We start from the raw sequence: 14,067 nt of genomic DNA on the forward strand, positions 1-14,067 counted from the left end.
GTCTAAATAGGAGTCTAACATGGGATTTAACCTCACACGCTTATTACATTTTCTTTCTTTTGTTCTATGAAATGAGACAGAGGAGAAATCTTTCATCATCTATATAAAACAATGTACTATATTCTTTGTGAAGCACCTTTCTGTGCTCTACCAAAGCAGTGTTGGTTATCCGAAACGGCAAGTTAGCGTACTAGTAGCTGGAGCACAGTGTGGAGGAAGTTCATGTCCACTTCCTCTGTCCAGATATGACCTAATGATAAAAGGTCATGATGGTGTTATTATTTCTCTGGCCTTCCTTGGGGGGGGCGATAAGAGCTAAATGGAGGCGGACATTATTCCAAATTTGTGGTGGCTGAGTTTAAAGGCCCTTACGAGGCTGCTGCTAGTTTGGTCATGACAGATGGGCGTGAAATTTGGAGTTATTGTCGGGGCACGTGGAGCCAGATGGGGTCAGAGCTGGAATGATGAGCACAGGCTGCGTGTTCATGGTCTGCATTTGGGAATCCGTACAAAGACTTTCGGTGTGAAGACTCTCAGAGTCTCTCGTCTCTGTATTGCTCCTGATCGAGCTCATTCCTAAATCAATTTTGTTGGCTGTTAAGATTTCAATCACATAGGCAAATCCAGTAGAATATTCAGAGGATCTAAGCTAAAAAGCTGCCTCATATAAAATGCATGTAAATAAAAGCAGGACAAATCCATGTTCTTCAGCTCACATTCTGAACAAAAGCCATCATCTCCTTGAGGTTCACGTGTGAACAGAGAGATGGGCGCAATTCTTACACCCGTTTCTGAATTACGTCAGGATAATTATAATCTCAAATACCACAAAGTGTAGAAACAACGTCATGTCTTAAGATTCTCATTTCAGTTATCACGAGTTAACATATGATCATTATGTACACGTTGTTGCAGCTGTGTGTTTTAAATTAATATAGTAAAAGCAACAGGAGATGCTAACCATAAAAACGAGAACTCCTGGCTCCATATCCTTACTCTAGCCCCTAAGATACAAGAACTCATACCTGCACATATTCAACATCCCTGTACATATTCAGTATGTGAAAAAGTCACAGTGCCTTAGAGCTGTGCTCCCTCTAGTGGATTTGAATTAACACCCCTCAATCATTTATGTGTCCTGCCCTTTATCATTCTTCTAACAGATATCCAGACATCCAGCTTGGTATCCACGTCAAGTAATTATGTTTGTTTCCAAACACATTACAGTACATGAGAAAGTAAGGAGTTCCTGGGTTGTAGGGTGACCAAATGTTAGGCACACATGCAGGCTTGCAGTACTCGAGTCCAGGACTCGTGTCTTGACTCGGACTCGTGCATTAACTGCATTAGGACTCGGAAAATGGAGATGAGGACTCGGATTTTTTTGGCAACATGCCATAATAATCTGGCATAAGATATTTATATCTACATTAATTTTGTACTAATTTCGTGTAAGTGTGTCACACCTGTGCGCCTTGGCGCGTGCATCAGATAGACTCTTGTGAGCACTCCGGACAGGGCATGCGCACCAAGCGGACTCTCGTACGCGCACAGGATTAAGGCGCAAACAGCGCGCCTTTATAAAAACTGCGAAAACACATTTTGCGAAGTATTGAGTTGCATTGCTGACACATTACCGAGCCTTATTTCCTTGTTTGGTTTCCCGTTTCTCGTCTTTGATTCTGCCTGTTTGTGCCTCGCTCGGCCTATTGCCTGTTTCACCATTTTGCCTGCAGTTCTGGATTGTTTACCTGTCTTCACTTGTATAAATACACACTCCCTGATAGAGAACGCACATCTACCTGCTCATACGTCATGATCAGGAACAAACTAATGTTAATGGCGCTGAAACAGCCATCGTCAAATGGTGCGGTTAAAGTGCTGGACTCGACTCAAATTTTTTTTTTTTTTAACGACTTGGACTTGAACACTGGGGACTCGAGGTTTAGTGACTCAAATACAACACTGCAGACATGTCTTAGGGCCAGTGTTGCCAGATACTGACGACATTTTCCATCCCAAAATATATTCAAAACCCGCCAAAATGCACTTAAAACCGCCCAATCTGGCAACACTGCTTAGGGCTCCGACTGAACACAATTCAGTTTGTCAAGGGTGCCAATACTTTAATCTTACTGGGCAAGTAAGGCAATGGAGGAAAAATACCATAAGTAAGTTTATTTCTTTGGATGAATCTTAAATGCATTTTACTGGGCGTATAGTGTGCTACATTGCACTATATGCTTTATGGTTCCTGTAATGCAGTTGAGTTGACAAAAACAAACCATGAACATTAATGTTACTTGTGTATTAATGCTAAAGTATGAAAGTACATTAAGATTTTATCTACTGTATATTGTAGTAGTGGCACTCATGGAGCTTAATGTTCAATTCGATCCAATATGGCTGCCCACTGCACAAGCAATGATCGCAACTCAATTACATTATGGCTTTAAGTCCATCTTGCCAATAACAGGCATTCGGATTTTATAAGCTGCACTTTGTGTATAATATGGATTTATTAGGGATAAACCATTTATGTCCTCAAGAGCTCACAGTTTTATATGAAAGCAAATGCTGAGCCAATTTTCATAGTTTAATTCTAAAATGGCACATACTTTTAAATAACGTAGAGAAAATGAGAAATTGCCCTGACATTTTCCCCTCAGTGAAACACATTTGAGACAAAACACTCCAGCTGTACTGAAAGCACCCTTGTAGGATAAGCAAGAGAGTTAAAAGTTAATGTCACAAGTACACTGCTGTACAATTTCAGATGCGCATTCATGAAAATGTGGGCTGAGCTTGCCGTCTCCTCTGAACTTGCTGGCTGTTGCAGGCAAACAAAACAAATCCAGAAAGAAAAAAAAAGTGAATGAAATGTCACCAGTCTCCAGCTGTTTCGACTGTCGATCCATTTACCGTGGCGAGTCATGTGCACGCAATCAGAGCTGTTCAGAAACAAAATCAGCCATCATGGATTCATTTGGGCTTTTGTGAAGAAGCAAAAGCTCCCTTGTTAGTTGTGAGTGAAGTGCTGCTTGTGAGTTTTATATAACTCCGAGATGAGAACACTTAAGTTATATCTTTTGCATCAGCAGTTGCATGTTGACGCGTATGAGTCATCAACTGGATCTCAGTTCCAGACGTACCAGGTGTTTGGGGAAATTTCAGCTGAGCCACTTGAAATCAACAATTTCAGCTGAGCCATATGATAAACAGATTTATCATTTTTCACATTAACTGTGATTTTTTTTTTTAAATCATCATCAGTGTAGCCTAAAATTAAAAAAAAAAAAAGCCAGCACTGAAGCTGAAAATGTAATGTGTGGTTTGGTGCATTTAGTGCTAAGCAAAAACAATCTAAAACAAGTGTTGCCAGGCAAAACAAGCCTCGCCTGGTAGCACTTATGATGAATATGAAGGAAGATATCGTGAAAAAAATAGGTACCCTGTGGGTACACATGGCTACTGCTTATAAATAAAATTTTCTGATACCATGTCCATACAGTAAATATAGCATATATATTTACTCCATGAGGCAGCAGCCACAAAAATGAAGCATAATCCAAAAATGAAAAATTTAAAAATCACAGAAGTAAAATATACCAAGTGTCTGTACTTTATATTATTCTACTCTTACCGCTTACAGTTTTCGAAACTGAAATCTCCAAACCGAGGCTGACATCCACACACAGTCGCCATGACTGAAACTCTTATTTCCCGGAAATGTCCAGGAGCTAGAGCTCAGTGGAACGCACTTTCCCTCTGTAATAAGCATAAACATGTCTGAAAGCGATTTCTTTAGTCTAGTCCATTTATTTCGAATGGTGAACCGAATTGTGTGCGCTCACCAGCCATTTTAATCGGAACACGTGTATGCACATGCGTAGTGTGCGATCGTTACACTTATGCCGCTTTTCCACTACAAACGCGGCTGAGCCGAGCCGTGCCGAGTTGGGCTGAGTCGAGCCGAGCGGGGCTGTTGGAGTTGCATTTCGACTACAACCGCGCTGAACCGTGCTGGCTGGAAGTGGGTGGACACATTGGGTGGAGTTAGCGAAAGTGGGTGGACGTCAGGTGATGTCGTTAAGCAGCGCAAACAGTGACATCAGTGAGCTTTTAAGCGGTAGTCTCACGACCCGAATAGTAAACAATAAACATGAAGTCGTTAGTGTTGCTGGTCTTGGTTCTGTGGCTTGTTGTCACCGGCAACGCCAACAGATACTGGCAAGAGCGTATAGATGAGGCGAGGCGCATAAGGCTTCAGAAATTCTCGTAATTCGTAATTCTTCTTCTTCCGGGTTTGCGGTGTTTACAGATCCCAGCGTGCTCGCGGGGCGTGTGAGGACACTCCTCCTCACCAATCAGTGCACAGGGGAGTGTCTGCTCATGCCCCCAGCCTCACTCGGCTCTCTTTGGCTCGCTTCAGCCCTACTCCAAAACGGTGCGAGTTTTAGGGGCTAAGCAGGGCTGAAGCGAGCCGAGTCGTGCTGTTTTTTGGTAGTCGAAACGCGAGCCGTGTCGGGCTGAAGTGAGCTGAAGCGAGCTGAAAAAGGGTAGTGGAAAAGGGCCATTACATTCTTACAACACGATGACGTAGTGGCTAGTGCATCTATATGAGGGCCCGTTTACATGAGGACGCTGTCGGGTAAAAACGACTAAATATTTTATCGGAAGTGCCTTTCGTCTACACGGGGACGGCGTTTCCGAGGCTGAAAAACGGAAAAAATTGAAAACGCCTTCCAGAGTGGATAAGTTAAAAACAGCCCCAGTTGCATATCCGTCTAAACTACCCAATACGCGAAACTCTGCTCGGATCTGCTCACGTCGGGTACACGTTTACGTCATACATGTGTCATATACTGTACATGCCAGCCCGGGAAGTAAGAAAGTAAGTAAAAAAGTAAGAGCATGTCTGATTACATCGATCCAACGGACCTTCAAGCTGCTTTGGCAGCTTTAATAAACGTCCAGGAGTCCTTTGAACATCTATACTGAATCTGCACATATACCGTTAATGAACAGAGGCGGGTATAGCATGCTCTTACTTTTTTTACTTACTTTCTTACTTACCATAGCTAGAGTAGTCAAAGTTTTCGCGGCGCAGATCAGACAAGACGGAAGACGTTGCGCATGCGTACAGACATAGCGGAGGTCTTTCACAGTACCGCCTGGCCGCCTGGCATGCACATCTGTGACAGAGCGCAATGCGTCTGTCACTAAACAGCAGTTCCTCCCGCTGGTCATGTTTCAATGGTCAAGTGCAATGGACTAAACCACAGTTGCAAAGACATTCCAAATACAATCTGTGTTGTATGTTTGCTGTGGGTTTGGTAATGGGGGCTTTACAAGTATGTTTTGTTACGGGTACATTTGTTACAACTTTTAGATATGTAAACCTGAAATGTTTGGTACATGTGTTCATAGTAAAAGACGCGACACAGGTTTAAACAGCGCAAGCATTTATTAGTTTTCACTATAAACAATAGCGTGTAAAGATTCATTAAGTGCGCACGTTTAACATCTGAATCCTTTTCTGCTAGAGTTTATCTAACATCAGCCAGAAATGTTTGTAGCCATTTACCTGCTGTAGTCTTCCGGGTGCGGGACCAAACCAGAATGCAGGTCTGAAAGCGCTTTTCAAGGTTTCTTCCGCGATGCGCGGGAAAGCAGCTCATTAGAGCGGAGAGAAATGGTCTAAAAATCTTACGTAAGTGTTTGTTGTAATATTTAAGGTCTGCACATTGTTGTAGGAGTGTAATGCATGCAGTGAAAATGTTTAGAACTGTTAAAATCTGTCTAGATGTGTTGATTGATTTTAATTGTGTTAAGACTGTGACGTAGTCTTTTAAATATGCGCTGCACTGTTCATTCGAGGAGATGGCCTCGGCAGGGAGAGGACGCATGACTTGAGCTCTGTGTGAGTAATGCCAGAGTAGCCTAGCTTGCGTGGGCATTTTGTCCCAGAATTTTTTTTTTGGTTGGTTTTGTCATCAGTGTTTTTTGTTTGTTTGTCCTGTTTGTGTTAACTGCCGGCTTAAGAATAAAAAGAAAACTATTTTTGTACACGAATTTTCCTTGTTTTGCTCATCATTCTGACTGACTACTCCATCCGCTCGGCACACTCTATTACAACATCCAATTGAATTCCACACATTTATGCGTCACCGTGTAGATGCAGATTTCCTCCTTGAAAACGGTCGTGTAGACGCGGAAAAAAGTGAGAACGAAAACGGACTTTTGCGTTTTTGTTTCAGACCGTCCCCGTGTAAAGTGGGCCTCTGAGGCAGCAGCCATAACAAAAACGATTCTGACCTTTTTGGTGACCTTGACTGGATGACCCTCAAAATGTTGGAGGTTCTGTTTGAGACCAATGCCCATCGATCCTGAAAGTTTCATGATCCATTTTCCTGTAATATCGTTAACAAAAAACCCTGACCGAAAACAATACCTCGCCCCCTGGTGGACTCTGTGGCGAGGTAAACGTAGTGATCTCTTGAAACTGTCTTTTGCTTCAACTATGGAAAGGATGACTAATCAACTATTTTTCCCCAACTAGTAAACATTTGTAGCCATCCAACCCCTACTATGTAAACAGCTTTTGGAATAAAGTGCAATTTTTCTGTAATTCAAATAAAGACAAAATGTACATTTTCAAATGTTAGACTGAGCCACGTCATCCCCAGTGGCTTTCTTTTGCTCTCCCAAGAATACCACTATGTCGCACTCTATATAGGGGCCATTCACATGTCGCCATTGTGACTGCAGATTTGTTTATGCGGCCATATTGCCGGGCAAGTTTTGTGTTTGGATACAAGTGGCACAAGTGTACATGGGTGATTGTAAGCCCAATTCAGTAAACAGCTACAGATAAACTTAGAAAAGTTACATCTAAAAAGAACCATGCCAGAGACCTGTAGTGCTTTTGGATGTATTAAGAGATATGGAGATAAGTCTGGTTTGACTTTTCACCACTTCCCGGAGAACCCAGAAAGACAAGAAAAATGGCAAACTGGAGTTAAACAGGATGAGTAGATGTCAACAAAGCATTCCTGTGTGTGTAGAGAACGTTTTATATCAGGTCAGTATGAAAGCTCTGTGCACCTGTTAAAACTTTTTCTAGCTCAAGGCCATTCAGTTATAAAAATCCCATAGATCTAGCCTCTGCGTACTCAAGTTAACATTAAATAAGTCCATAAGCTGGTGTAACATGGACAGGTTGAGATAGTAAAGCTTTCAACAGGTAGCATGGTCTGACACTACTCAGTACAGTTTACTGCTACATATGCAAACATGTCATACTTGGCAGCTCTACTGCACTACAAAAAAAAAAAAAAAGCCAAATGGCAAACGTATTGAACGTTAAAATGTATATCTGGACGTGGGCTTTGGACGCAATATATTTTATTAGCCCTGATGCTTGGTGAGATTAGCAGCATGTTTGTTATGTACTGAATGTAGATGAGGCTGAACACCATAAACTATGCTAGATCTAGGCCCTGACTTATTAATTACTATTAGAAATCCACTTTTGAGCTTACCTTCGTCGTATTAAGGTATTTTTCTTTGTCGGGAATTTCCCATAACATTCTGGCACGAAACCTGCCTCAAAATATCTGTACTTTTGTATGCTTTTAGCATCTCTGGGGTATTTAGAAGTCCCGAATACTAAATAGTTCAGGACGTTGTAGTGTCCCAAATCTGGTAGCTGGCTTGCCGAAAACTTTTCAAGTGGAATAAATACATTTGTGGGTAAATTATATGGATCTGGGATGCCTGCATGTTTCAGCTTTTGGATGTAACGTGATCGGCTGGTATCATTGAAATTTATAGCTTCAGAAAGATTATAATGACTGCAGTCGTCTTGATTTTCATTATTAATTGTCGCGGCCATGTTTCTTTGTTTGCCCGACAATATGGCAGATGCTGCGTGATAAACAAAAATATGTAACGCCAGTGAAAAGCCCCAGTGAAGAGCATACACAGAGAAAAAGAAGTCGTCCTTCAAGATTCAGCCTAATAGCGGGTTGAAGGCACTTAAAAACGTTTGCTGCATGAACACGAGTTGAACATGTCAGATTGGTGTGGGTAAATAAATCTGAAACATAATATTTTATGATTAAACAATGACAATGGAAAACATTAGCACCACTGCTAATATTCTTCCTGTCTAATAAATATCTGAATGCACAGTGTGAATGCATGCTTTTATAGATGAGAGGTGTAGTTTCACAACAAAGTACTATTTCACAGTACAAGCATTTAAATCATTTGGTCTCAATTTGTTCGTACTGTATTTATGAAGATTGCTTGGATTTACTCTAATCTTTCATCATGCCTCCTCTTAGTGTCCTGCCTAAGAACACCCTTACCTGTGATAAAATCACGATAATACATGCCCCTCTTGTGGGTTATTGCTTTATTTTCACCATGATTACATCAGAGAGATTCAAGAAACACAAAGCATCACGACACAGGTGAGATACTATAAGTAAGGCACTAGTAGATCTGGGAAATGAGCCATTTTAAAATATATGGTAATACTATTTATTAATTCGGTTGATAGAAATCCTTTCATGTGTGTACCAACCGTATCATAGCTTATCCATAGATATTGCAGTCCAACCAAGTGTTCAAGGCATCAAATATTAAAAACAAGTGTTTAAATATTTAACCAGCACTCATTTATAATTATTTGATAAGATCAAGGGCGCCTCAACAGCCAGACTTCAAAATGATTTGCCACTGTGGAAATCATGGAAGCGATTTAGATGCAGGACTTCAGCACCGCCATGATCCCATCCTTTTACATGTACAGCTTGTACTTATAAAAATATCCTAATTGAATACAAATCTCTGTGTGTTTTCCAGACGTCATTTCATTTTGAAGACGTGAGACTTGACGCATAATCAACCAACCAAGGGTGACAAACACAGTGTGATCAACGGGTTCATGTAGCTAGCTCACATTACCATCACTGATCGTTTCCTCCAATCATATGTACCGAGCTCACCTTCTTACCAGAACACTAATCCCAGCATTCACACGCTCCATTCTGAGCCATTACATGGGTTTGAGAGAGAAAAAAAGACTAGTTAGTGTATGTGTGAAAGTGAGAGGCAGAGATTAGTCATGGGCTGCTTTGGAGGAATAATGGGTGATCAGAGTGACCTTGAGGGATGATCATATGATGCTCAAGGCCGTCCCAATCCTCCCTTCCTCCAGGATAAAAACTCTACAGGTAGAGTTTCATCCAACCAAGAGCTAGAGAAGTGGAGTGTGAGGCTGTGAAGCAGCTGTGACTTAACACACAAACTATTTTCTCACATATAACACAGTACCTCAAACATTTGGCACACCCAAGTCATTGTATTTTCTTTATTTTTATTGATTAAAAGTCACTTCATGCCTTAAAGTAATGATGCCTGCCTTTACTTAGTTGAGCGGTTCTTGACATAATATGGATTAATACGGTTGTGGAACAGGGCTATTTACTGTATTTTTATTATTTACTATTTGATCTCAAGCACGTTAAGAAGGCAAGACATTGCACTAATTAACTTTTGACGAGGCGCCTGTTAATTGAAAAGCATTCCAGGTGACGACCTCATGAAGGTGGTTAAGATAATGTTAATAGTGTGCAAAGTGCCAAGGTAAACGCTGGCTACTTTGAAACGTCTAAACCATCAACATGAATATAACGGAATAGTTCTAAAACCTACCTTTACTGTATTCTTACACGGTATAGTTTGGATTTAAAACGTACACATATTCTGATTTAATAAGGAACAAACCAAGTACTGCCTTGTAGATTGTAGGTGAGCCAAAGTGAGCTTATGGTCATTCCCCTACACTAAATACAGAGGTGAGCACGAGCCGTCCAGATTAATAAGCTTATGTAAAGTGATTGGGACATTATCTGTGCCAGAACTAAAAGGCACTGAAGCAGAATCGGGTTCATTCTTGCGGTCTGTCAGCAGCAAGGCTCTGAAACCGCACGGGATTATATGGTTTCCGAAAATAGAAAGTGTGACATCAGTGCTACGCAAAAGCCTGTCCACAAAGTCTTCAGCTTGAATATGTGAGGCATGTCAATGCCCAGTCTTATCCCTCTGCACGCAGCTTAAAGCAGCTCAGCTCAGCACAGTCGAGGTAAACATTCAAGACATGCAGGGCACGTCCTCTTCTCACATTGCTTCTGAATTAAGCTGCACAACAACGCTCGGTGAGAAATAAACGATCATCATAGCGGACACAATGGGGAATAAAAACATACTTCATGAATGAGTTTGAGTCCTCTAGTCATGACGATGACGTGATTAAATCTCTACAGTGTGTACAATCCAGAAAATAAAGACAACAGCTGTAACAGATCAGCCACTGTTAAAGCAAACAGCACTCCTACATCGCTCACTACAGGCTGCTCGGATCACATCTGTAACAAGTTTAAGTATTTAAGCTAATTATTTCTTCCTTAAACTAAACACATACACTTGAAATAACTACAGTACTCACAGGTAGTAGAGTCTGTTAGCCATGACGACGCCGTGCCGTTCGTGGAAAAACACAGGGGCTGAGTGTCGTGCACACTGCTCTCTCACTCATACACACAAACAGATGTGCGCGCACACACAGCTTTCCTAACATGCTCGCAAGCTCAGCTAGCTCATTCAAGCTTCACCACGGAGGGGCGGGGATTCATAAGTGTTTGTGTGATGCAATATCAGCATCCAAGACGACACAGGAAATCAGATGAACCTTAGAAGGTGCAACATCAGCATCCTGGCATAAAACGTGGCAGGAAAGATTTCAATTCATCCCAACGCCATTCAGAATAAGGCATACGCCACTGTTCACTCGTGATGGCTCTGGTCTTTTATTTTAACGTTAACAGTTTAGCATCTCAACTTTATTATGACCCAAGGATGCAGAGATGTGTCAGGTCTACTGATAACCATGGCAACAGAGGCTGTTTGCAAGGCATGTCCCATCATCACGAAAAAGTGTTGTGGCGTCAGAATGTTCCTCCTTTTCCGCTATTACCGAGTGATGAACCATTAAGAGCTAATGAAGTATTGTGCAAATAGACAGGCAGGTAGAGAGTATAATTATGTTTGGGAGCCTAGCAGATGGTGCTTGACTCAAGTGAGCGATTTTGGCAAGTGCACAGTAATAAGGCCTTCCAGAACAGGCACAATTCATTAAGAGATTTATCTGTGGGGAATAAGCGCAATTCATTAAGAGATTTATATGCTGAGGAAAGTTGCTCAGGTGAAATGAGATTTAACGGTCATCGGTAAATGCAAAAAAAATAAATGTAGTATAAATGCAGGATTTTTGAGGCCAGGAATATTACTTTCGTCACATGGGAAAGCTGATATATCCAGCAATCTAATGTAATGTAATACACTTCAATAATAAATTAATGCTACAAAAGTTTGTGTAATGCACAATTATTTGAGAAGAGCAATTCCAGCGTTATGGACGCGACACTTGAACTCAAAATGGCAACAAATGACCCAGTGCATGTTTTATTGTCTCCCAGTATTTAAACAGGTGTTGCATATTTTAAGGCTGTACCATACTGGAGAAGTGATAGAACAAGAACAATTCCCATAGTACATCTAGGCCATGCCAGAAAATGCCAATAAAAGATGCGTTATGGATGTGACAGAAAAAGTATCACTTTTCTTGGGTGACTGTACATTTTTATCAAACTCTGTGAAATTGTAAACCTAATGTCGAAATGGAGATATCCATTTGATAGAGGGGTCCAAGGTGAATATTAAAAAATCTTTGTTTAAAATATTTTGTATTTCATGCAGAGTTTCGGAAGGAAAAGTCAGCGTTATGGATGTGACGAAATTCCGTTATGGATGTGACGCGTCTGAAATAGACATGGCATATGTTTAGAAAATCAGCAATTTAACCACCCTTTGAAAAACTCTCTAAATATCAGCTAAAACTATCAAAGTTCTTAAATAATATTTAGGATGGCTATTGTTTTGCTGTTTTGTGGATTTTAGCATACATTTCTGTGGCTTGTGGCAATAATATAGAATTGTACATGATCAAAGTTGATTTTAGCTTGGGTTTTACATTATAAGAAAGACTGACAGTGACATATTAGGTTGGTTACAAATTGGTTCAACTTATTCACATCTGTAAAATACAGGCCTAGGTGATATCTCTGGGAGTGGTTTTGATGTATTACATGTTGCTTTATTTTTGCATGGTGAGGTTGACATTTACATGGAATTGCCCAGAAACTAGATGTTTCAGTGCAAGTCCATTATCAGCTGTAAAAGATATTTTCAAGTTTTAAAATATAGCTTTAAAATGCAGTGAACATAATATTGGTGATATCACTCGAGAAAAAAAAAATAGAAAAGGAAAAACAAACAATCTGGGCCAAAGGATCCTTAAATATAACTAAGTATTATTATTTTCAGGAATCAGGTATTGTACAGTTCCACAGCATGACAGAATCATTAGTTATGATGATTAACATTCAACCAACATTCAACAAACTTGAAAGCACAGTTTACAGCCAGACATGTGCACTGAACAGTCTGTAGAGTTGGAGAAACCAGAAAATCATTAGACCTCTGAGCTAATTAATATATAAAAACACATACATACATACATGGCAATATTTGGGCTTTCAGTAATTTCTTTGAACTGTTCTTTTTCTGTGGCAGAATGTACAGCATACATCTTTAATTAAAAACACTAGAATTTGGTGCACAAGTTTTAATCTTCTTTGGGTTTTCTAAAATCAACACAAGGTCAAAATTATACATACAGGGTCAGAAATTTACATATGCTCACTTAGATTATTAATTCAAAAGGTGTTGAAACTTCCAAAATGTCTTATTTTGCCAAAGCCAAGGTCTCTTAACTTCCTGTTAGTGATCATGATTGACTACAGCTGGTAGCTTCTCTGTGCCTTCATAAAAAGGGTTTATTTACAGCACTCATTGGATTGACCAACACACAGTAAAATGGGAAAGTCCAAGGAGCTCAGTGCAGATCTGAGAAAGAGGATCGCAGATATACACAACTCCGGAATGTCTCTTGGAGCCATTTCTAAACAACTGCAAATTCCAAGATCAGTTCAAACAATTGTATCCAAGTTATTGTAAGGTGTAGTCGCTTTGCAAAGCCACTCTGCTTCAAGAAAACCCAAACGGTCAGCCTCAGCTGAAAAGAAATTGGTTTGGATGGTCAGGAACTACCTGAGAACCACCATGGCACAGCCCTGCCAGGAACTGGAAGCTGATGGACTGTCTACAGTTCAGATCACCATGGACCAAGAGGCTGTTATCCAGGAAATGACCCCCTGCTCCAAAATTGACACCTTCAAGCTTAAAGTTTGAAGCTGACCACACGGACAAAGAAAAAGCCTTCTGGAGGATAGCTGTATGGTTGAGTTGTTTGACCATGTACAGAGGGACACTGTACCAGCTGGTGGTGGTAGGATCATCATGCTCTGGGGCTGTGGTTCATTGCACAAAGTGGATGGAATAATGAAGGAGGACTACTTCAGAATTCTTCAGCATAAACCATCAGAAACTTGAACACGACTTGGGAGTTACAACAGGACAATGAACCCAAACATGCATCAGAGCTGGTTGTGGAGGATAAAGCAGGCTAACATTAAGCTTAAAACAAGTCCTGGCTTCAACCCCATTGAAAATATATGGACCGTGCTTATAAGTCGAGTCCATGCCAAGAAAAAAAATTACTTGAACGTTACCAATTCTACAATGAAGAGTTAATTAAATTAAAAAGATGTATGCTGTACATTCTGCCACAGAAAAAGAACAGTTCAAAGAAATTACTGAAAGCCCAAATATTGCTATGACATTCATGTCACTGTATGTAAACTTCTGACCACAACTCTCTGTGTGTGTATATTATATATATCAGCAGTCACAGCTTGCTTTCTTATTGTAAGGAGCTAGACTTGATTGAGAGAAAATCTTTATCATGTCTATAAATAAAGACCTTAAGTTTGTCCAGAAAAAGAATGAATTAGTCAATGATTTGTCCTGAGCTGG

At 40.5% G+C, this 14,067-nt stretch overlaps 1 protein-coding gene across 4 annotated transcripts in view; it reads right to left on the minus strand.

Moving 5' to 3' along the window:
* The window catches only part of iqsec1b (IQ motif and Sec7 domain ArfGEF 1b), a 514,186-nt gene that overhangs the window by 169,848 nt on the left and 330,271 nt on the right, over positions 1-14,067 (minus strand). Inside the window, exon 1 of one of the 4 annotated variants that reach the window (XM_060910461.1) lies at positions 10,520-10,590. The exons of the other annotated variants lie outside the window; for them this stretch is intronic. Coding sequence (XP_060766444.1) covers positions 10,520-10,542 — 23 coding nt within the window. The 5' untranslated portion in view covers positions 10,543-10,590. Of the gene's footprint in view, positions 1-10,519; positions 10,591-14,067 lie in introns of those variants that run through there. 4 annotated transcript variants of the gene reach the window in all.

This window comes from Neoarius graeffei, chromosome 26 (genome assembly GCF_027579695.1).
Source record: "Neoarius graeffei isolate fNeoGra1 chromosome 26, fNeoGra1.pri, whole genome shotgun sequence".
Classification (NCBI taxonomy): Eukaryota; Metazoa; Chordata; class Actinopteri; order Siluriformes; family Ariidae; genus Neoarius; species Neoarius graeffei.